At 37.8% G+C, this 19,831-nt stretch overlaps 1 protein-coding gene across 1 annotated transcript in view; it reads right to left on the reverse strand.

Moving 5' to 3' along the window:
• Positions 1-595: 595 nt before the first annotated feature.
• Positions 596-19,831, reverse strand: part of LOC143986801 (uncharacterized) — a 113,726-nt gene continuing 94,490 nt past the window's right edge. The window contains exons 6-7 of the mRNA XM_077485207.1: positions 1,729-1,875; positions 596-628 (exon numbers count right to left, since the gene is read on the reverse strand). Of these exons, the coding sequence (XP_077341333.1) occupies positions 596-628; positions 1,729-1,875 (180 nt within the window). The remainder of the gene's footprint in view (positions 629-1,728; positions 1,876-19,831) is intronic.

Genomic DNA, 19,831 nt, shown 5'->3' on the forward strand with positions numbered 1-19,831 from the left:
ATGGCACTGACAGGTGGCACTAGGGACAGATAGCACTGGGGACAAATGGCACTGACAGTTACTTTGGGCGCTGTATTTTCAATTTTTTTTACACTCACGCTGCAGCAAGAAGCTCTCCCTCCTCACATGCGGTTTCTGTGTGAGGAGGAAGAGCTGGCAATGAGAGATGATCTGTGATGGGCCATTTAGCACGATCTTTGATTGGCTGTGTCCAAGGGACATGGACAACACAACATTTCCCTGATGCCCGCCCGCGGTGGCGTGCAGAGGGGAAGTAAAGAGGAGGACGTCCAGGGATGCTCTCCCGGCAATTTGGCACCACCCTGTAGCCGTCTTTCGGCTATAGCGAGGATGCCTAGTGGTTAAATGAAATGCAATCATACAAGCCTTTCTTATAGTCTGTCACTCTGCCTGATATATTGTTTGCTTTATTAATACACTATGATTGTACTTATTAGTCCCAATAGAATAATGCTATTTTCATTTTTTGTTGTCATTATCCCTTTAATTCATTCTTAGGGGATCTCCCGTTAGTATCATAATTGGTCTCTATTTACTCATTTAGCTGAGCTTGATTGCTCCTAGGTTTACTGTCTCAAAATCCTGTTCTGTAACCGTGTTCTAAATCCTACAAATTGAGAAAATGTTTATGTTTGTTCAGGTTCAATACAAAGAGCCTTTTATGACTTTTTAGAGTTATGGATTATTGATATAAGGTTATTTTACTCCTACATATGTATGGCTATATATGGATGTTCTATTTACATCTTTGGTAGTCTATCTATTTCTAGTTTTTTTAATATGGTAATTTGCTTTGTTTTGTCTGTTTGGTGCTGACCTGTCTTTGTGGTACAATTGGGGACTTTCTTCCCCTATGTGTCCACACATCGCTGCCCATCCGGGGGTTTCTTTGACCAGGTGCGTGGTGATTGGTGGGACTTTTGGCTGTGCATCGACCTCTGTTCGGTCCGCCCTCTCCCTGTCTGCTGCATTGGTCGTTCCGATGTATGTGTGGCAGGTTGGGCGGTCTCATTCCATTGTCGCTCCTTTGGAATGACGTGGCTCCTTACAGCATCACACGAGGTCCCTGCTCTCCTCTTGCCCCGCCCCTGCTGCCGCCCTATTGGCCGCCTTCTGCGGCAATTAGCGGCTGTTTTGAGGCGGATGCACGGCAGCCTGTGGGGAAAGGCACTTATAAAGTAAGAGGCCACTTGGCATGTTGTTTTTAATATTGTTTAATAAAGAAAACGGAATTACATGATGGTATTGTTCTGCAGCTCCCTGCCTGTCAGTATATTATGAAGAGAATAACCGGATCCCGGCCCCCCACCCTATGTGAATGAGTATGGGGTACAACGTACCCCTTCCCATTCACCTGTGAAAAAAAAGTACAAAAAAAAAAAACACAGGGTTAAAATAGTTTATTGCACAGCTCCGGAGGTCTTCCTTCTTCGGGGGTCTTAGCGCCGGACTCCTCTATCTTCTATCTTCTGCTAGCTCTTTTACTAGCGGAGGAGCCCGGCATTTTTCTTCGCCACCGCCGCCCTCTTCTTCCAACTTCGGGGGTGTTGTCCCCCTCTTCGGTTCTTCTTGCCGAGCCACCACGCCTTCTTCTAGCTCTTTTACAAGTGGTGGCCCAGTCTTCTGTCGCCGCTGCCATCGCCATCGCCGCCGCCGTCTTCTGTTCTTCTCTTCTGGAGATGTTGCCTCGCCGCTGTCTCCACTTACTATGACAGAACATGCGGTGTGCGAACCACCTTCCAGCAGAGATAATGAGTCCATCAACAGTAAGATGTGGGTGTGCACAGACATACCCACATCTGTACTCTGACAAATGTTATAGCAAAACTCGGTGGGTTTGTAAGTACTTAAAGTCTAAAAAGACAACATGTAGACATACAGTGCCTTGGAAAAGTATTCACCCCCTTGGCATGTTTCATGTTTTGTTGCCTCATAACCTGGAAATAACATGAATTGTTTGAGGATTTGCATCATTTAATTTACAGAACATGCCCCCAACTTTGAAGATGTTTTTTTTTTATTGTGAAGCAAACAACAAATAGGACAAAATAACAGTAAAATCTATGTGCATAACTATTCACCCCCCTAATGTCAATACGTTTTAGAGCCACCTTTTGCAGCTATCACAGCTAAAATTTCCTTTGGATAAGTCTCTGTGAGCTTGCTACATCTTACCACTGGGATTTTTGCCCATTTCTCCTTTATAAACTGCTGCAGCTCCTTCATGTTGGATGGTTTGTGCTTGTGAACAGCAATCTTTAAGTCTGACCACATATTTTCTATTGGATTTAGATCTGGGCTTTGACTAGGCCATTCCAACACATTAACATGTATAACCTTAAACCACTCAAGTGTTGCTTTAGCAGTGTGTTTGGGATCATTGTCCTGCTGGAAGGTGAACCTCCGTCCTAGCCTCAAGTCAAACACAGAGTGGTACAGGTTTTGCTCAAGAATATACCTCTATTCAGCACCATCCATCTTTCCCTCAACTCTGACCAGTTTCCCAGTCCCGACTGCTGAAAAACATCCCCACATGATGCTACAACCACCATGTTTCACTGTGGGGATGGTGTTCTTTGGGTGATGTGTTAGGTTTGCGCCAGACATAGTGTTTTCTTTGATGGCCAAAAAATTAAATTAAATTTTAGTCTCGTCAGACCAGAGCACCTTCCTTCATACATTTTGGGAGTCTCCCACATACCTTTTCGCAAACTCAAAATGTGCCATTTTGTTTTTTGCTGAAAGTAATGGCTTTCTTCTGGCCACTCTGCCATAAAGCCCAACTCTATGGAACGGCTGGTATGGCTTATTGTCGTCCCATGTACAGATACCCCAGTCTCTGCTGCGGAACTCTGCAGCTCCTCCGGGGTTACCTTAGGTCTCTGTGTTAACTCTCTGATTAATGCCCTCCTTGCCCGGTCCATGAGTTTTGGTGTGCGGCCGTCTCTTGGCAGGATTGCTGTTGTGCCATGTTCTTTCCATTTGGTTATGATAGATTTGATGGTGCTCCTAGGGATCATCAAAGATTAGGATTTTTTTTATAACCAAACCCTGATCTGTACTTCTCAACAACATTGTCCCTTACTTGTTTGGAGAGTTCCTTGGTCTTCATGGCAGCGTTTGGTTAGTGGTGCCTCTTGCTTAGGTGTTGCAGTCTCTGGGGCCTTTCAAAAAGGTGTGTATGTGTAATAACAGATCATGTGACACTTAGATTGCACAAAGGTGGACATCATTTTGTTAATTATGTGATTCTGAAGGTAATTGGTTGCACCAGAGCTTTTTATGGGCTTCATAAGAAAAGGGGTGAATACATACACACATGCTAGTTATCAGTCTTTTATTTCTAAAAAATAGTTTTATGTATATATTTTTCTAATTTTACTTCTCCAACTTAGACTATTGTGTTCTGATCCATCAAATATAATTCATATTAAAAAAAAACATTGAAATAAAGGCTGTAATGTAACAAAATAGGTAAAAAGCCAAGGGGGTGATTACTTTTGCAAGACACTGTACATACAGCTGCTTTATATGTAAATATACTTTCAGGAACTCACTTAACCTGACAAAAGATAACTTGTAGACAACAATTATTACTCTATACCCCTTTTTTTCTTTAACCTATTTAAAGCAAACAATAAATCATTCTTATGTGTACATTGGTAAATGGTCAATGACATTCCCACTTTGTTCTAGTGAATAGACCGCTAAAACATAACTTATATCTTGTATTTCATCCCCAGTTTTAGTGTACTGGTTTGGTTCCTGATAGACAAGTTACTCCCTCCATTTTTCCAATTCAAGGATTCAATAACGTTTCTTTTAAATGATTGGAATTCTTTCACAAACTCATCTTGTTCCTGTTTCATTTGCCTAATCTAATACTGTAAAGCCTCATTCTCAGCCTTAATAGTTGAGGAAGGGATATATGATTTTGTATTTTCATATTTATTATTCCTAGGCCTTTCCCCCCAGCATGGTGAGTACATTTCCACGTCACACCTCTTTGTTGAATATTGATTCTGTTTTAATACCTTTTCACCAGAAGGCAAACAAAACTGAGCGATGTGATTGAATAACCCACAGGTGTAGCACTTTATCTTTTGTAAAGTATTAAAGCATCTCTTAACAACTGGTGTGGTTTTAGGCTGATAATATTTAGAGGCTAAAACCTGATTAAAAACTTTTTCTGTCTTCATACAATATATAGGGGCACTTTAGTTGGGGGCGTGGCCAGCGCACGAGCTGAATGGAAGCTCTGTGAGAGAGCTCCGTGACCCAAACGGGCATATTAACGACAATTCACAGCGAATATCGGTAAAAAAGATACGAACAGACGACGGAAGAGTTCCTGAATCCGAAGGTGATGTCGAAAAAGCGGAAAGACGAAACAGAAAATGAAAAAACTAACGACATTCTCCTCTCAGTCAGCGGGAGGGAGAAAAAAAGATGGCGCAGATCCTCTCACAGCTGCTGTACCAGCAACAGCCTCCTCAGGGAGAGCGCACTATACTGACATGCCTGATGCTGCTCTAGAAGAATCAACTCACAAAACACATCTGGAATCTCCTCATGAGGAAGATTGCCTCAGCCCTACATGTCGCAGCCCGGCTAAAACTCGTATCAAACTGGATTTCACAGGCCAGGAGGTAAGCCATAAAATACCTCATATTAGTCAAGATAACACAGTCATAACTCCTATAGCTTCACCTATAGCCGCATTCCTCACTAATAACCAGCCTATTCTGGACACCCAATTAAAAGAAATGCTATTAACTTTACATACTTCGCTTCATACGGATATTTTACAACTCACAAATCAATTCTCCAAAGCAGTGAACTCCTTAGGTGAAAGAGTACACACTATTGAGAACTCTATGGGAGACATGACCAATACTATTAATTACTTAATAGATGCTCATGAAGAAAATAAAGCTGAAAAAGAGTGGCTTAAATTTAAAATCGCAGATTTAGAAGGCCACTCAAGGAAGAACAATCTCAAAATCAGGGGTATCCCTGAAAATATACAGCAGTCTGATCTTAAAAAATATGCCACTGACTTATTCTCCAACTTGCTGCCAGCTATACCAGCCTTAGAGCTCACAATTGATCGTATCCATCGGATTCCGAAACCGTCATTTCTTCCTCCACAGATACCACGTGATGTACTACTTAGAGTACACTTCTACCATGTTAAAGGACAACTTCCACAACCATATAATACAATCCAGATTTATGCTGACTTGTCTAAACATACTCTAGATATGAGAAGACAACTTTCCACGATTACAAAAAATCTGCGTAATCATAAAATTGAATACCGTTGGAAACAACCATCTAAACTACTGATACAGAAGAACGACACCTACCATACAATCACTTCTGTGGAACAAGGCATTAAGTTACTTCACACATGGGGTATTATCCCCGAACCAACTCCACCTATCGGAGCTACGAAGAATCCGGAGAAACTTACGCCACAATGGTATTAGCTTTCATTGACTAGATCCGGTTAAAATACAATCCTATCTATAGGAAACCGATCTATCAGCTTGCCCGCCATGCCGTGCAATACTAAATCTTTGGAACAGCTGACCTTTGAACTAATTCCTCATTCTAATGTTGCAGTATGCATTGAAATGTTTACCACTGCAAGTTAAGTTTAATGTTTGGTTATATTTTTGTTTGTGTTTTTACTTTTATTTTTTTCCTCACAGTATCCTATACACAACTCATAGTGTTCAAAGGGACAGGTATGTTGTGAACATACAAAATTTGAATCAAAACTTTTCAGTCACTAAATTTTTGGACATTCATAGTCATTTCAGACTACAGATTGTTCACATGGAAGTAGAGTTTAAAGCTATTATCAGGCTAGTATGTACTTACTTTTTGCATCTTATTAATATCCTTTTATGAGTATAAAGTTAATATCTTTAAATACTAATGGTCTTAACCATCCAGCAAAAAGAGCGTTGATATGGCAAATGGCTAACACCCAGCGACGTCAAATATTGTGTATACAAGAAACCCATTTCAAAACAGGCGCTATTCCCACTTGCACCCATAAGAACTTTCCTCACATATTTACAGCCTCAGGCCAACAGAAAAAAAGAGGAGTACTTATTGCCATACATCATTCAGTTAATTTTCACTTGCATGAATCTATTGTAGATACCAATGGACGATACCTCATATTAATATGTACCATTGATAATACACTTACTACATTGGTAAATGTGTATGTGCCTAATAAAAGGCAATCCCATTTTCTGAATGGCCTGATGAGAAGAATAGGTAAATGCCGAAAAGGTGCCTTAATAATTTGTGGAGACTTCAACACAATACATGAACAAGAACTAGACACTTCTAATCCCAAAACCAGAACCAACTGTGCATTAAATTTTTTTTTGAATAAAAGCGATCTCTATGATGTATGGAGATGCCATCATCCTGGAGATCGTGAATATACATATCATTCCCTGGTACATAATACCTATACTCGTATCGATTATATTTTTACGGATAAGTGGTTATTACAGCGGGTGAGGGAGTCTGACATTGCACCCATCACTTGGACTGATCATGCCCCAATTAGTATGACTATTCTACCTAAACACTCTCAAACAACCCATTTTCTATGGAGAACAAATGCATATCTTATCAAAATGCCTACCTATGCTACAGCTATACAAAACCAGATAACTGAATTCTTTAAATATAATGTGGGATCGGTGTCAGACTCCGCCACCCTATGGGGTGCTCATAAAGCATTTAGTAGGGGAATCCTAATGCAACTGAATGCTCAATTCAGGAAAAATAAAACGAAACTACAAATATTACGACAGGAACTCAGAACGACTTTATTGGATACATTTGAAAAACATACTAGAAAACGTAAAGCTAAATATTACCATACTAGCAACAAAGCAGGAAAAAACATGGCACTTTGGATCAAAGGCAGATATTCCAAATCAAAGATTCCATATCTATACCACCCTATTACTAGAGAAAAATTGCAAGACCCCCAAGACATAGCGAATGCATTTAGCTGTTATTATAGCTCCCTTTACAATCTTAAAAATGATTCTCAAACTCCCACACCTACCCCAAAGATAATAAGTGATTTCTTAGATACTATTAGTCTCCCATTATTAACTACTGATCAAATCTCGATCTTAATGTCCCATTTTCAGTGGAAGAAATTGCTAGAACTATAGACTCCCTGCCCAACAATAAATCTCCGGGCCCAGACGGAATGATAGGAGAATACTATAAATTACTTTGAGATATACTGGCTCCCCACTTATGCTCACTTTTTAACGAAGCGGCATCCAAATCAGAATTTCCGGCTGAGATGCTTCAGGCCTTGATCATAACACTGCCGAAACCAGGCAAAGATCCCAACGCTCCCCAAAATTTCAGACCGATTTCATTATTGAACATTGACATCAAAATATACGCCAAAGCAATAGCGAATCGACTGATGAACTACATACCAGACCTCATTCACAAAGATCAATCTGGCTTTACTAAAGGTCGACAATCTTCAGATGCAACAAGACGTCTGATTGATATTATACACTTCATTGAGAGACATCAAACGCCTTCTCTGCTCCTTTCTTTGGATGCAGAGAAGGCGTTTGATAGGGTCCATTGGGGCTATTTACAGTCAGTGCTTTTAAAATTCGGCTTTCATGGAAATATTTTATCGGCAATTTTTGCACTGTATAAGGGCCCCTCAGCGAGAGTATACACAAATGATATGATGTCTAGGTCCTTTGGCATCTTGAATGGAACACGACAAGGTTGCCCCTTATCTCCTTTAATATTTAATTTAGCCATCGAACCTCTAGCAGAACGTTTACGATCTGACACAAAACTATCTGGTATAAAAATTGGGCAAATAGATAATAAAATAAGTCTGTTCGCAGATGACATAGTGCTTATAGTGTCTGATCCTATTTCATCTCTCCCGAATCTCCAAAATATACTAACGACATTTGGAGCAGCATCATATTATAAAATCAATGAAACCAAGTCCCATATTTTAGACCTAGGATTAGATAACACAACCAGGCAGTTATTGTCTAATAAATACCCCTACCACTGGAAAGACGAGGGGATTTCTTACTTAGGAATCACTCTCACTAACAAAACAAAACAGTTATTTAAAACAAACTTTTTACCATTTAAGAAACATTTTGAAGCAGATCTGACAACACTTAGTAAATTCGAATTTACATGGGCTGGTCGCCTGGCAGCTTTCAAAATGATGACCTTACCAAAATTATTATATCAACTCAGGTCCCTTCCAATATGTATCCCTAAATACTACTTTAAATCCTTACAAAGCAGTTTGGGAAAATATCTATGGAATGGCAAAAAATCCTGTTGCGCATACCATATACTAATTAAACATAGAAATATAGGTGGTGCGACCGTACCTGATCTACAGGATTATTATGACGCAACTCTTTTGACCCAATTGCAAGAATGGTTCTTGCCTACTCCTAAAACTTTATGGGGACAAATTGAGAAAGACATCACGCGACAGCCTAATATGCAATTCTGGTTACTTAGTAGGAAAATTAAGTCCACAATTACAGCTCAATACTCACCAACGGTGAAAGCGATGCTACACTCTTGGCAGAGAATCATCACATACAAATGGGATAAAACTCCAATCACGGTGTTAAACCCTCCTCTAACAATCATACCAACATTAATTCCTGGCGTACAAATACACGACTGGAATTTGGGTCGGGATATCAAACTTGGTTCCTTCTTCCAACAGGGCTCATTAAAGTATTTTTCTCAGTTAAGTAATGAATTACAGCTTCCGAAATCGAGCGATCTAAATATATTCAAATAGAAAAGTGTCTGCTACACAATCCACAACTCAGAGATTCAATCCCGGTTAAAATATGGTCTTTCCTCAATAACCATGCCACCTCACAGAAAGGAGTAGCTACAATATACCCAATTCTAGGGGAAAAAAAACATACCCAGCAAACTACCTTCCTTCCTTAAATGGGAACAAGATTTGGGGCAAGACTTTTCAATTAAACAATGGATGGCTTCCCTACAAAGCATATATAGGGCCACTGCATGTGTTACACTATGGGAATTGGCACAAAAAATTGTTCAAAGACAATACCTGACTCCACATATCCTAGCAAAATTCAAGGGGAACTCGTCACCTAATTGCTGGAGAAATTGTACCCAATTGGGGACCCTATTTCATATTATGTGGGACTGCCCAAGCTTACATAACTACTGGCAGGCAATCTCCCATTTACTCACTTCCGTAACAGGTATTGTCCTTCAACTTTCACCAGAACTAGCCATTCTGAATATGAATTTACATACGATTCCTAAACAATATCGTAAAGTAGTAACACATATACTTTTAGCTGCGAGACTATCCATAACTAGAAAATGGAAAACTGACTCTCTTCCTACTATGACAGAAGTTATAGAATTAACCCAACTCCACCACTCCTATGAATTGTTATTTCCTAATGACAAATCCCTATATATTAAGGAACAACAACTATGGGAACCTTGGAGTACATGGTACAAAAATTATACTTCCACAATTTAGATAATGCTGATTCTTTAATCATATAGAAGAAAGAACTCCTGTGTGTTTTAATATTTTTTGGATGGCTTTAAAAATAATTTCATAGCAAAGTGACAACTATATCACATGTCTGTTTATCTGAATTGAGCTGCGGAGTAAGAATAGTTCTTTATTTTCCTTCATAAAAGATAACTACTGTGTTTGAATTTCCTTTAGGATGTTGGCCTAGGTACTCCAGGACACAGATAGATCCCTGTGAGGGGTGTCTTGGGGTCCAAAAGTGGCCGTTATCCATATCGCTATTTATAAATCTTACAATAATTATATTACGAACTTTATTATACAAGTTCTAAGAGACTTACTCTTGTTCGAGTCCTTTTATGACTATGAATATTAGATACTTGGGAATACTACTTTATTCTTTATTGTGGACTATTTGTTACTATGCTATATTGTGCTGAGAAAACCCTATCACTACATTATACTGTGTTATGTTACTTTTGTTACTATATATTATTATTTTTTTGTAACCCTTGTTGTAACTAACTCTGCTAAAAATCTCAATAAAAACATTTGAAAAGATATAGGGGCACTTTCAAAAGAGCTCCCACCTTTCAATGAGTTGTTGAAACTAGCACATACTCCAGATGGGGATAATTTCCTGTTGCATCTAGAAATACTCAAACCGGTTGCATTACAATCTATGGTATGTGGAGATTGCACAAGCTGCCCTGGGCTAGAAGATGCAGACAATTGTTTACATTTACTCTCTGCCTCCTTCAGCTCCCCTGCCAGCTGATCAACCTATCCCTGCTTGTTTTGGTTGTCTATTGTTGGTTGATGGTGGCTAGCATTTAAATTTGTCATAGAAACTCTTAAGCCCCATACACACTATCAGATTTTATTCAGATTTTTTTCCTTCAGATTTACCAAAACCATATAATATGAGGTCAAACCTTAGGAGTTTCAATTTGTATGCAATCAAACAGGTCCTTGCCCTACATGGTTTTTGGTAAATCTAAAGACAAAAATCAGCAGAAAATCTGATAATGTGTATGGAGCTTTAGAGTACTGATATTATGTTTGGCTATTTCTAGATCATCCTTGAGAGATATGTTTTGTAACAATAACTGTCTGTAATTGTTAGCCAACCAGCAAGCCACAAAAATGAGTGCCATCTCACCCTCACGTTTCCTGTATTTTTTTCTGTAAGCTTTATATTTGCATAGCCTTGTGCCTGGTGCTTTTAGATTCCTTCATTGCTCCTATTATTTCAGAGCTATTTTTAACTTTAGCAATCCTGGCCATCAATTTCTCCATGATGTACAAGTTCAGTGATGATACAACAATACACCACAGAACAGAGTTCTGACACAGTAGTCTACCACTTAGCATATGCACAAGAGTGGAGACACAAACATTAAAATAACACTAGTATCTTCAGATAATAGAGTCTACACCCAAGAAACAAAAGATATAAGAGTTGTGCTGAACAATAGTGCTGATTTCAACACACAGGGACCAAAAGGGAACCCTCTCGGTAGACAATAGAAAGGTAAACACAGCTGTATTTAGAACCATAATTGTTACACCCAAAACAAAAAACAATCTACCACAGACTCAGCTTATCAAAGTATTGGTAGGGTTTATCCTTAAAAAAGTCCAAGTATAATACAGTATGCTAAATGCACCTTATTTTACACTCTATAATTGCTATCAGATATTATCTTCAGTAACCAGACTTCCACAGTTTGGTATTTTAACAGAAAACAATGAGAATATTACTACTTGTAAATTCCCACAGCAAAAAAACAAACAAACGACTATCTTGTAGCTCAGTTTAAATGTCCTACACACAAATACTATGCCTTTAGGGAACACATCATTTAAATAAAAACAAAAAACTGTTTATCCTTTTCAACAAAACAACCAAGTTCACACTCTTTCAGTGTTTTTCCAATAAAACACATATATACTTACCATACAGCACACTCAAACAATGGTTAGTGAGAGCAATAAAGCTTGGTGAGCACAAAAGAAACAAATAAATAAAAACTAAATTTTCCCGCTAATTGGTGTCCCTTTGTGGTCACCAATTATGTTACCCGTATACTATATTTGAGATTTAATATCTCTCAGACATGATTTGGGTTAAATGAGAGTTCTTTGACCATGAGTGAAAGCTTTAACACAATAACAGAAATTTATTGGTATATAGTAAAGTAGACCTAGACTAATACACAGCAAGCTATCTAATTGTACAGGAAAAGGGTAAAAATCATGGATTACATGAAGGAATACAGAGTATGTTCCTTAAAACATTCATATACAAACAATAGGACAGAAAATACTTAAGACCAACATATTTAGATACACGTACAAGGGAGATTTCCCATATTTACCATTCCCACAGGGGTTCAATTCACACGACTGCTCTGCCATAGAGTGTGTGTTTCCCTCCCATCTAGTCTGTGTATATCATTACAGTCTGATGCCTCATTGGTTGGCATGACGTGGCTCTGATTGGTGGGCTCCCCTATTCCTGGTTAAGGACTGGCTACATCTCCAATCCCTATACTTTGCATAAGTCAGCCCCCTTTAATGCAAATCCTTGTGACTATTCTGAGCAGGAGATTAACTTGACAAAGTTAAGTACTGATTGCGTGTTGGCCTCCCTTTATTGCATATCCAAACATGGGATCCTTTGAAGTGAATATGTGTAGAACAATGAGGTTTGGGTCCCATTGTTTAGATACACATGCCTAGGCACAGAACTGTCTGGTCTAACAGAGACTTCTGTGAAGATAATATGTTACGCCCTACATAGATACATGCTAAATTAAATATATTCATAATTAAAATATTTTACAGCTATTGATGGAGATTTCACATAAACTCATAAGGCAACAGTATATTTCTAAATCAGATGAATACATAATGATATACCTAATGATATTATTACTATACCAGCAGACAATCAAATCATGACTTTCATGAGATGTAATACATGAAGTTATAATCTTATAGCCATACACTTTGAGATATAAATGCGGAGATGGTACAATTCCCAGTAAAACATTGCCCTAAGCATATAAACAAAAAATCCATCATTCCACATAGGCATTATATGGACCATGGAGGTTGTACATCAATATTTATGCTAATATTCACAGTGGGATATTCTTTATATAGGGGGTCATTTACTATAGTCCCGTGGCGCTAATTAGCGATAATTACGTGAATTAGCACTAATTGCGCTAATTAGCACTAAAATGGTATTCACTATAGCACTAGTAAAAAAATACTCCCAAAATCGAATTTACTATAGTTCCCTGAAAACAAATAGCACATGGAAATAATGTGCATGGAAATAATGTTTAGAGCATGATATAATTGCCTAAATGGTATTAAAATATGTGGTATACTATTTAAAGATAATCTGCTTTTAAACTGTGTGAAAAAGGGATTTTTAAACTGAAATATCTTTAAAAGTCTGAGAAGAGATAAATTCCCTGTTTTTGTACAACTAGGTGCCAACACAACTGAGCATGCTCAGACCTGCAAATAGCTCTCATTTTAGCTCCAATGTCTTTTTTTACGGGGCGCTATAATAAATACCAAAATGAGCACTGTGTTAAAGAGGGAGTGAAAATCAGCGCTATTATAGTCCAATGCAACTTTTAGCCATTGGTTCTAATGATACAATTGTAACTTTCCCAAATAAATCCTTTTAATGTTGAGATGAAATGTATTTTTCTCTGAAATAAATTTTACTTTGCAATATTGTTGCTTTGACTTCAAATATTTTGTCTTTAAGAATACTAGAATGTGGAATATTTTGATGTTTTGGTCAACTATATTTTTCTGTCACTTTCACTTGTTACTCTCCATCTCACAACAATCTTTACTCAAACTCACACATGTGTCTTTACAAAGCACAAACAATACCATTTCTGATGCAAATTTAAAATGAGTCACACTTTTTTGTGCTTTTTATTTCCAAATAATCATAATTTGAGCCCAAAAAATGTGATATGTGTACCAACATCAGAAATCAAAATGTAATTCCCCAAAATTTTAGGGTAATATCATTATTCTACACTCACCCACAAAGAACCACCAAATATCACAGATCATCATGTCTGTCCAAAGAAGCGCAGTATTTATGTGTAGGAGGTTCTCACATGTGGCAGCTCTGTGGTTTAGAGGTTAGAACTTCTACAGAGCATCTGGGTTCAAATCCCAAACATGCCGCTTCATGTAGAGAAGTTGTCTCATCTCCCAGGTCCTAAAACTAAAACATGCCGCTTCATGTAGAGAAGTTGTCTCATCTCCCAGGTCCTACTACTAGATGTAGTATTTATGTGTAGGAGGGTTCCACCACCATTGTAAATCTTGCTGGATACACTATCTAGCCAAAAGCATTGGGACACCTGCCTTTACACACACATGAACTTTAATGACAGCCCAAACTTAGTCCGTAGAGTTAAAAATGTATTTTGCTCCTTTGCAGCTAGAACAGCTCCTGATAAGGCTAGGAAGGCTGTCTACAAGGTTTTGTGTGTCTATGGTGTAATGAAAATTTGTAGGTTCTGTATATAATTGTATTCTATTTTATATGTATTGCACGATGCCCTCACTGTGCACACGGCACTAACAATGTTTTCAGTACATGTTTTGCATTCTTTCAAGTCCTGATTAGAATTAGCCTGCCTATGTAACGCCCCTTGTTACCATAAACGTACAATTGTAATATTAATGTGATACCTACGTAATCATGTGTATAAAAGCCTTCAAATGCGTCATAATAAAGGAGAACGGTTATTTGGAAAGATGCTGAGCGTATCTTTTGTGTCTGTTCCCTACTGCAGTAGTTATTAATTTGGAACCACTAATCAATATGAGGATAGGAGTTGCCTATCATCAAAATATCCATTTCAGGTGGCGAAGCCAGCCCAGCAGGGGTTATCAGGTGACCCTGAGTATCCAAAACGAGGAGCTTGAGATGATCCGGGAATTTCTGATAATCAGCCGGCTGAGGTAAGCCTTTTGCTTACATTTGAGTTATCAGACTTCCTTGATCGGTAAGGCATTTTCGGGACAAAGGGTACCTATTTTACTCCCCTTAATCGAACTGTATTGATTAGTGGTTATATGTTATATTGTCACTGTCTATTGTCCATCGGAGTGTTATAGAGAAAGGGAAGAATAGTGCTGTTCACAGGTATATGTAGTACATCTGCTAGATAAAGTAGTTTAGAGGCAAAAGGGTATAGGCACATGTAGAGAAGACTGGCCAGTCATTATGGGCATTAAATGAAGTAAGGGAATGACGGGTAAGAGACCCTCAAAAATGCCCAGCGCAAGAGGAGCGCTATATATGAACCGAAGGTGCGGTTCCGCCTATACTGAGCCCCTAGATTAATGGTTAAAGTGGACAGGGATCCACAAAGGGTAACTGGGTTACCACCAAAGTCCACAGGGACAAAGAATCACGCAGAGTATACAGCTAGAGAAACAGCTATTTATGTGAGCAGGATGGATCAAGAGTGACATTAACACTAGACAAAAAGGGACTTTTTGATGTTAAGTTGTGGGATGAATTTGGGGTCAGGCATTACAACTAGTAAAGTCAAAAAAAAAAGTAATGAGAGTTAAAACAGAATGCTTTATATGTTGTCAGAGAGGGAAGATGGGATGAGCACTATAGCTGCCCATCTGATCATAGAAGGTACAGTATGTGAAGTATGGAATTACAATACATTGGATGCAAAGGATATCAGAACAAAATAAAGAAAGCAGAAATTTAAGCAAGAAAGTATTAAAAAGCGTTAAAAGAAAGTGAGAGAATGATATGCATGTGTTGTGTACAAATGGGAATAATGTAAGCGATTTTAGAGATATATTTGAGTATGTTTGTGAATGCTGGAACCTTTAGTTAGCTCGCTTGTGTCATGTACGCAGATGTGACCCCCTCCTTTGTGCTCTCCTGAAAGAATGTGGCTGACATGAGAGATTGGTGATAAGCTGCAAGGACACCATGCCAATTTCAGTTTTTTAGACAAAACATTTATAACAAAATATGCCGGGTTAACGAATCTAATGATAAACAATTTGATCACAATTATTTTTTAATCTGTTTTCCAAACATGGTAAAATCAAGGTTACATTTAACCATGTCTTACACTAATTGAATATCTTTTGATAGTGGAAACAGTGCATTTAAAAAAAAAAAGAGAGAAATTGAGTAAAATTAAGTAATATGTCCCCCTTTAAGGACATTTATCTGTGCATATATATTAGTGTGTGATATTGAAATTATCATATGAGTATTAATTTCTAATATGAGTTTAACAATTTTATTAATAAATATAGATATATTGAAACTGGTTTAGACAACCTTTGGTTGGAAATTAAATCCAGGTTAATGGGGAAATTGGTAAAAAAGGAATTAGTTTAGATTAAGATAGCAATTTTGTAATTTTACATTTATTGAGTGGAAAGAAAAGAAAGATTAAGATGAGGTTGTTAATTTGAATACAGCTGCAATAATGTTTAACAAAGCCAAGATGGGTGGGATACATAAGGAAGTTTTCCTACAGAAATGAAATCTTAAAGTCTGATAATAACTTGATGTGCAGTCCATAATGTGAGAGTAATAATAACATTTAAATATAACAGACCCATCACATCAAGTCCACACATCCTGTTAGGATAGCTGCTGCCTGCAGCCAGTTGGTTTATATATATAAGGATGGCCAAGTGCTTTCTGGTCCTTCATACATATTGTTGGTCCTTTTGTTTTTATGTATTTTTATTTTTGAAATCCAAAGCAGAATGTGTGGATTGTGAAATGATGTGCCCCTTTTCCTTGTAAGTGCAGTGGGTATAAGTAGAAGAATATTTTGGATTTATGGACATCTCTGCAGCACTGCAGGGTATTCTTATCATTTATTATAATATTGCTAGGAAAAAGTTGTCTTTTTGAAACATGAAACTGGAGTTCTTACACAAACAGCATGATAGAAAACAAGCCATTGTTATATTTATGCAAGCTGGACCCAGTAATCAAGGGTTCACTACGATGTATCAGAGCTGTAGCTTTATGCAAAGTTGCTATTAGACAAAGTTACAGATATTATTTTGGTTGAATATTTAATTTTTAATAGTCCGACATTCTGCACAGCAAATATATAGCTAAGTGTTTGTCTAATGAAAGGTTCAAAATATGAATTTGTTTTGTGTGTTTATGTACAAATCTAACAATGAAAAATGTGTACATTTGAATCCAGCCACCTTATTGCCTCTATTGGAGGAGGCTGGAAACAAAGAAAAAACACATGTGTTAAATTGATGACGTGGGAATCAGCTGCTGTGAGCCCAGTGCAGGACACACTCCCAGAAGACCCGAGTATTTACTTTTTTGTAGTGTTATTCCTGGTTTTATACCGAGGATGAAGTTTATCACCCAGAAGGATTCCCTGTATTCAGTCATTGGATCCTTTTTCCCCAGCTCAAGAAGCAGAGCTTTATGTTTTAGAAAAGCCTGTGAGCTATAAAAAGAGTATATATTTATATAGATAGTCGAGATATAGAGAGCTTTTGGTTCCATTTGAAGGGCCAGAAGTTTGTTTTTACTTCGGCGGGTAAACCAATCAAGCTTGCCAAGTTAATTTGATTGGCTGTTTTCAGCCTTCCAGGTTTTTACTGAGGTAGCCATACTAACAGTAAAACTCACATATGGAAGCTGACCAGGCTAATCTAAGAATGCTGCATTTACAGCCCCGGACACTTGCTGGGTCTGTGCAACTCACAGATTCCACCCTAGTTCTGGCCCAGTATAGCTGGGATTAATAATTCAACTTTAAGGACCCCAGAACGAGAAGCACAAGTGGTCCACAGAGGGCAACTTCTTACGAAACAAGACTTTGGAAAAGGTGATCATTTATGTCTGCCAGACACTCTTTTCCCTTCAGCTTGACACGTAGACCGTGTCATCAGTCACAAGCAGTTATGGCTGCCTTAGTAAATGAGCGTGGGATAGAGCCAGGGTTCTCCACAGTTGTTTTTATAACATACCACTTCTTGTTTTACCTGTTACCAAAGGTGTTACCAAAAGCTGAACATCCTTTCCAGAGATAACAAAAAGATATATCCAGATGCCCAAGTCAGGAATCTTACGAGTATGTATTGACATGTTTTATGGATGTCCAGTGGCAAATGCTACTGCAAAGGCCATAGTAAAAAAGTGTTATCAGAAGTAGTTTTTAAGTACAGAGTGCAGAATCTACAGAGAGTAACAGAGGAAATCATTTTTATAGGAGAGTCCTTACTAGAAGTTTTGAGGTTTTATTTTTACACCCCCTACTGTCTACAATGTAGTGGACAAAGTAGAGTAAGAAACTATAAAACTTTTGCCTGAATGTTTTATTATATTTTATCAAGCCTGTAGGGGGATGTTGGACTCTTTCCCTATGGGATTTGGTTTGGGAGTGTGTTACTCACTTGCTTATATTTTGTCTCAGCAGCTGAAGTCCTCCATTCGGATCTCACAGAGAATGTTGCTGATCTTTTAAGGTTTTTGACAAACTCATTTATGTGTTTTCTCCCCAATTCCAGATCCTAAAAGTTTGGAAGGATCTAAAACTAAAGCCAGTTGACTTGTGGATTGTTAAGAGACATTTATATATAAGGAAATGTTTGGAGACTCAATACAGCATCTATTTTATGTACAGTTTTGCAAAACTTGAAGGAAAAGTCACCCAAATCCACACCAGACACTGTAATATGTCTAAATAAAAGAAATCTCTGTGTTTGATTTGTTTCCCTCTTGCGATAACAGTCTAGGGTACTTTTTGATTCAATTACTTTAATTGTAAGGGATACATATATTTGAAAAGTAGTTTAGCCATGTTGAAGTCATATTTGTCTTTTGTACCTTTTCCATTTTATGTAGAATTGTCTGTGTTTACATATGCTGATAAGTCAGCATACCAGCAATTAAGCTAGAAGGCCATTCTGGCCACAGGAGTGTACAGCCAGTACTCTGTAAATATGTCTTATCAATCATTTGTTTTTCACAGTGAAAAGTCGTTTTGTAATGAAAAAAGCTGCTCAGCTATTATTTTCTCCACAATGGAGTTTTTGCTTCTTTGGCCAGGACTACCTCCACCTAAGCGTGTGGAGGTTCCAGGTTAAAGGTGAGAGCAGGTATGGTTAGTGATCAAAATATTGATCAAAAGAGAGGAGACTGTAATGGAAATTTGTAGGTTCTGTATATAATTGTATTCTATTTTATATGTATTGCACGATGCCCTCACTGTGCACACGGCACTAACAATGTTTTCAGTACATGTTTTGCATTCTTTCAAGTCCTGATTAGAATTAGCCTGCCTATGTAACGCCCCTTGTTACCATAAAGTACAATTGTAATATTAATGTGATACCTACGTAATCATGTGTATAAAAGCCTTCAAATGCGTCATAATAAAGGAGAACGGTTATTTGGAAAGATGCTGAGCGTATCTTTTGTGTCTGTTCCCTACTGCAGTAGTTATTAATTTGGAACCACTAATCAATATGAGGATAGGAGTTGCCTATCATCAAAATATCCATATTTGACCATTCTTCCAGAAGTGCATTTGTGAGGCAAGGCATTGATGTTGGACGAGAAGGCCTGGCTTGCAGTCCCTGCTCTAATTCAGCCAAAAGGTGTTCTATTGGTTTGAGAGAATGATATGCATGTGTTGTGTACAAATGGGAATAATGTAAGCGATTTTAGAGATATATTTGAGTATGTTTGTGAATGCTGGAACCTTTAGTTCGCTCGCTTGTGTCATGTACGCAGATGTGACCCCCTCCTTTGTGCTCTCCTGAAAGAATGTGGCTGACATGAGAGATTGGTGATAAGCTGCAAGGACACCATGCCAATTTCAGTTTTTTAGACAAAACATTTATAACAAAATATGCCGGGTTAACGAATCTAATGATAAACAATTTGATCACAATTATTTTTTAATCTGTTTTCCAAACATGGTAAAATCAAGGTTACATTTAACCATGTCTTACACTAATTGAATATCTTTTGATAGTGGAAACAGTGCATTTAAAAAAAAAAAGAGAGAAATTGAGTAAAATTAAGTAATATGTCCCCCTTTAAGGACATTTATCTGTGCATATATATTAGTGTGTGATATTGAAATTATCATATGAGTATTAATTTCT

The sequence above is a fragment of the Lithobates pipiens genome, unplaced genomic scaffold (genome assembly GCF_037356315.1).
Source record: "Lithobates pipiens isolate NorthernLeopardFrog02 unplaced genomic scaffold, aLitPip1_a1.2 Scaffold_18, whole genome shotgun sequence".
NCBI classification, from domain to species: Eukaryota; Metazoa; Chordata; class Amphibia; order Anura; family Ranidae; genus Lithobates; species Lithobates pipiens.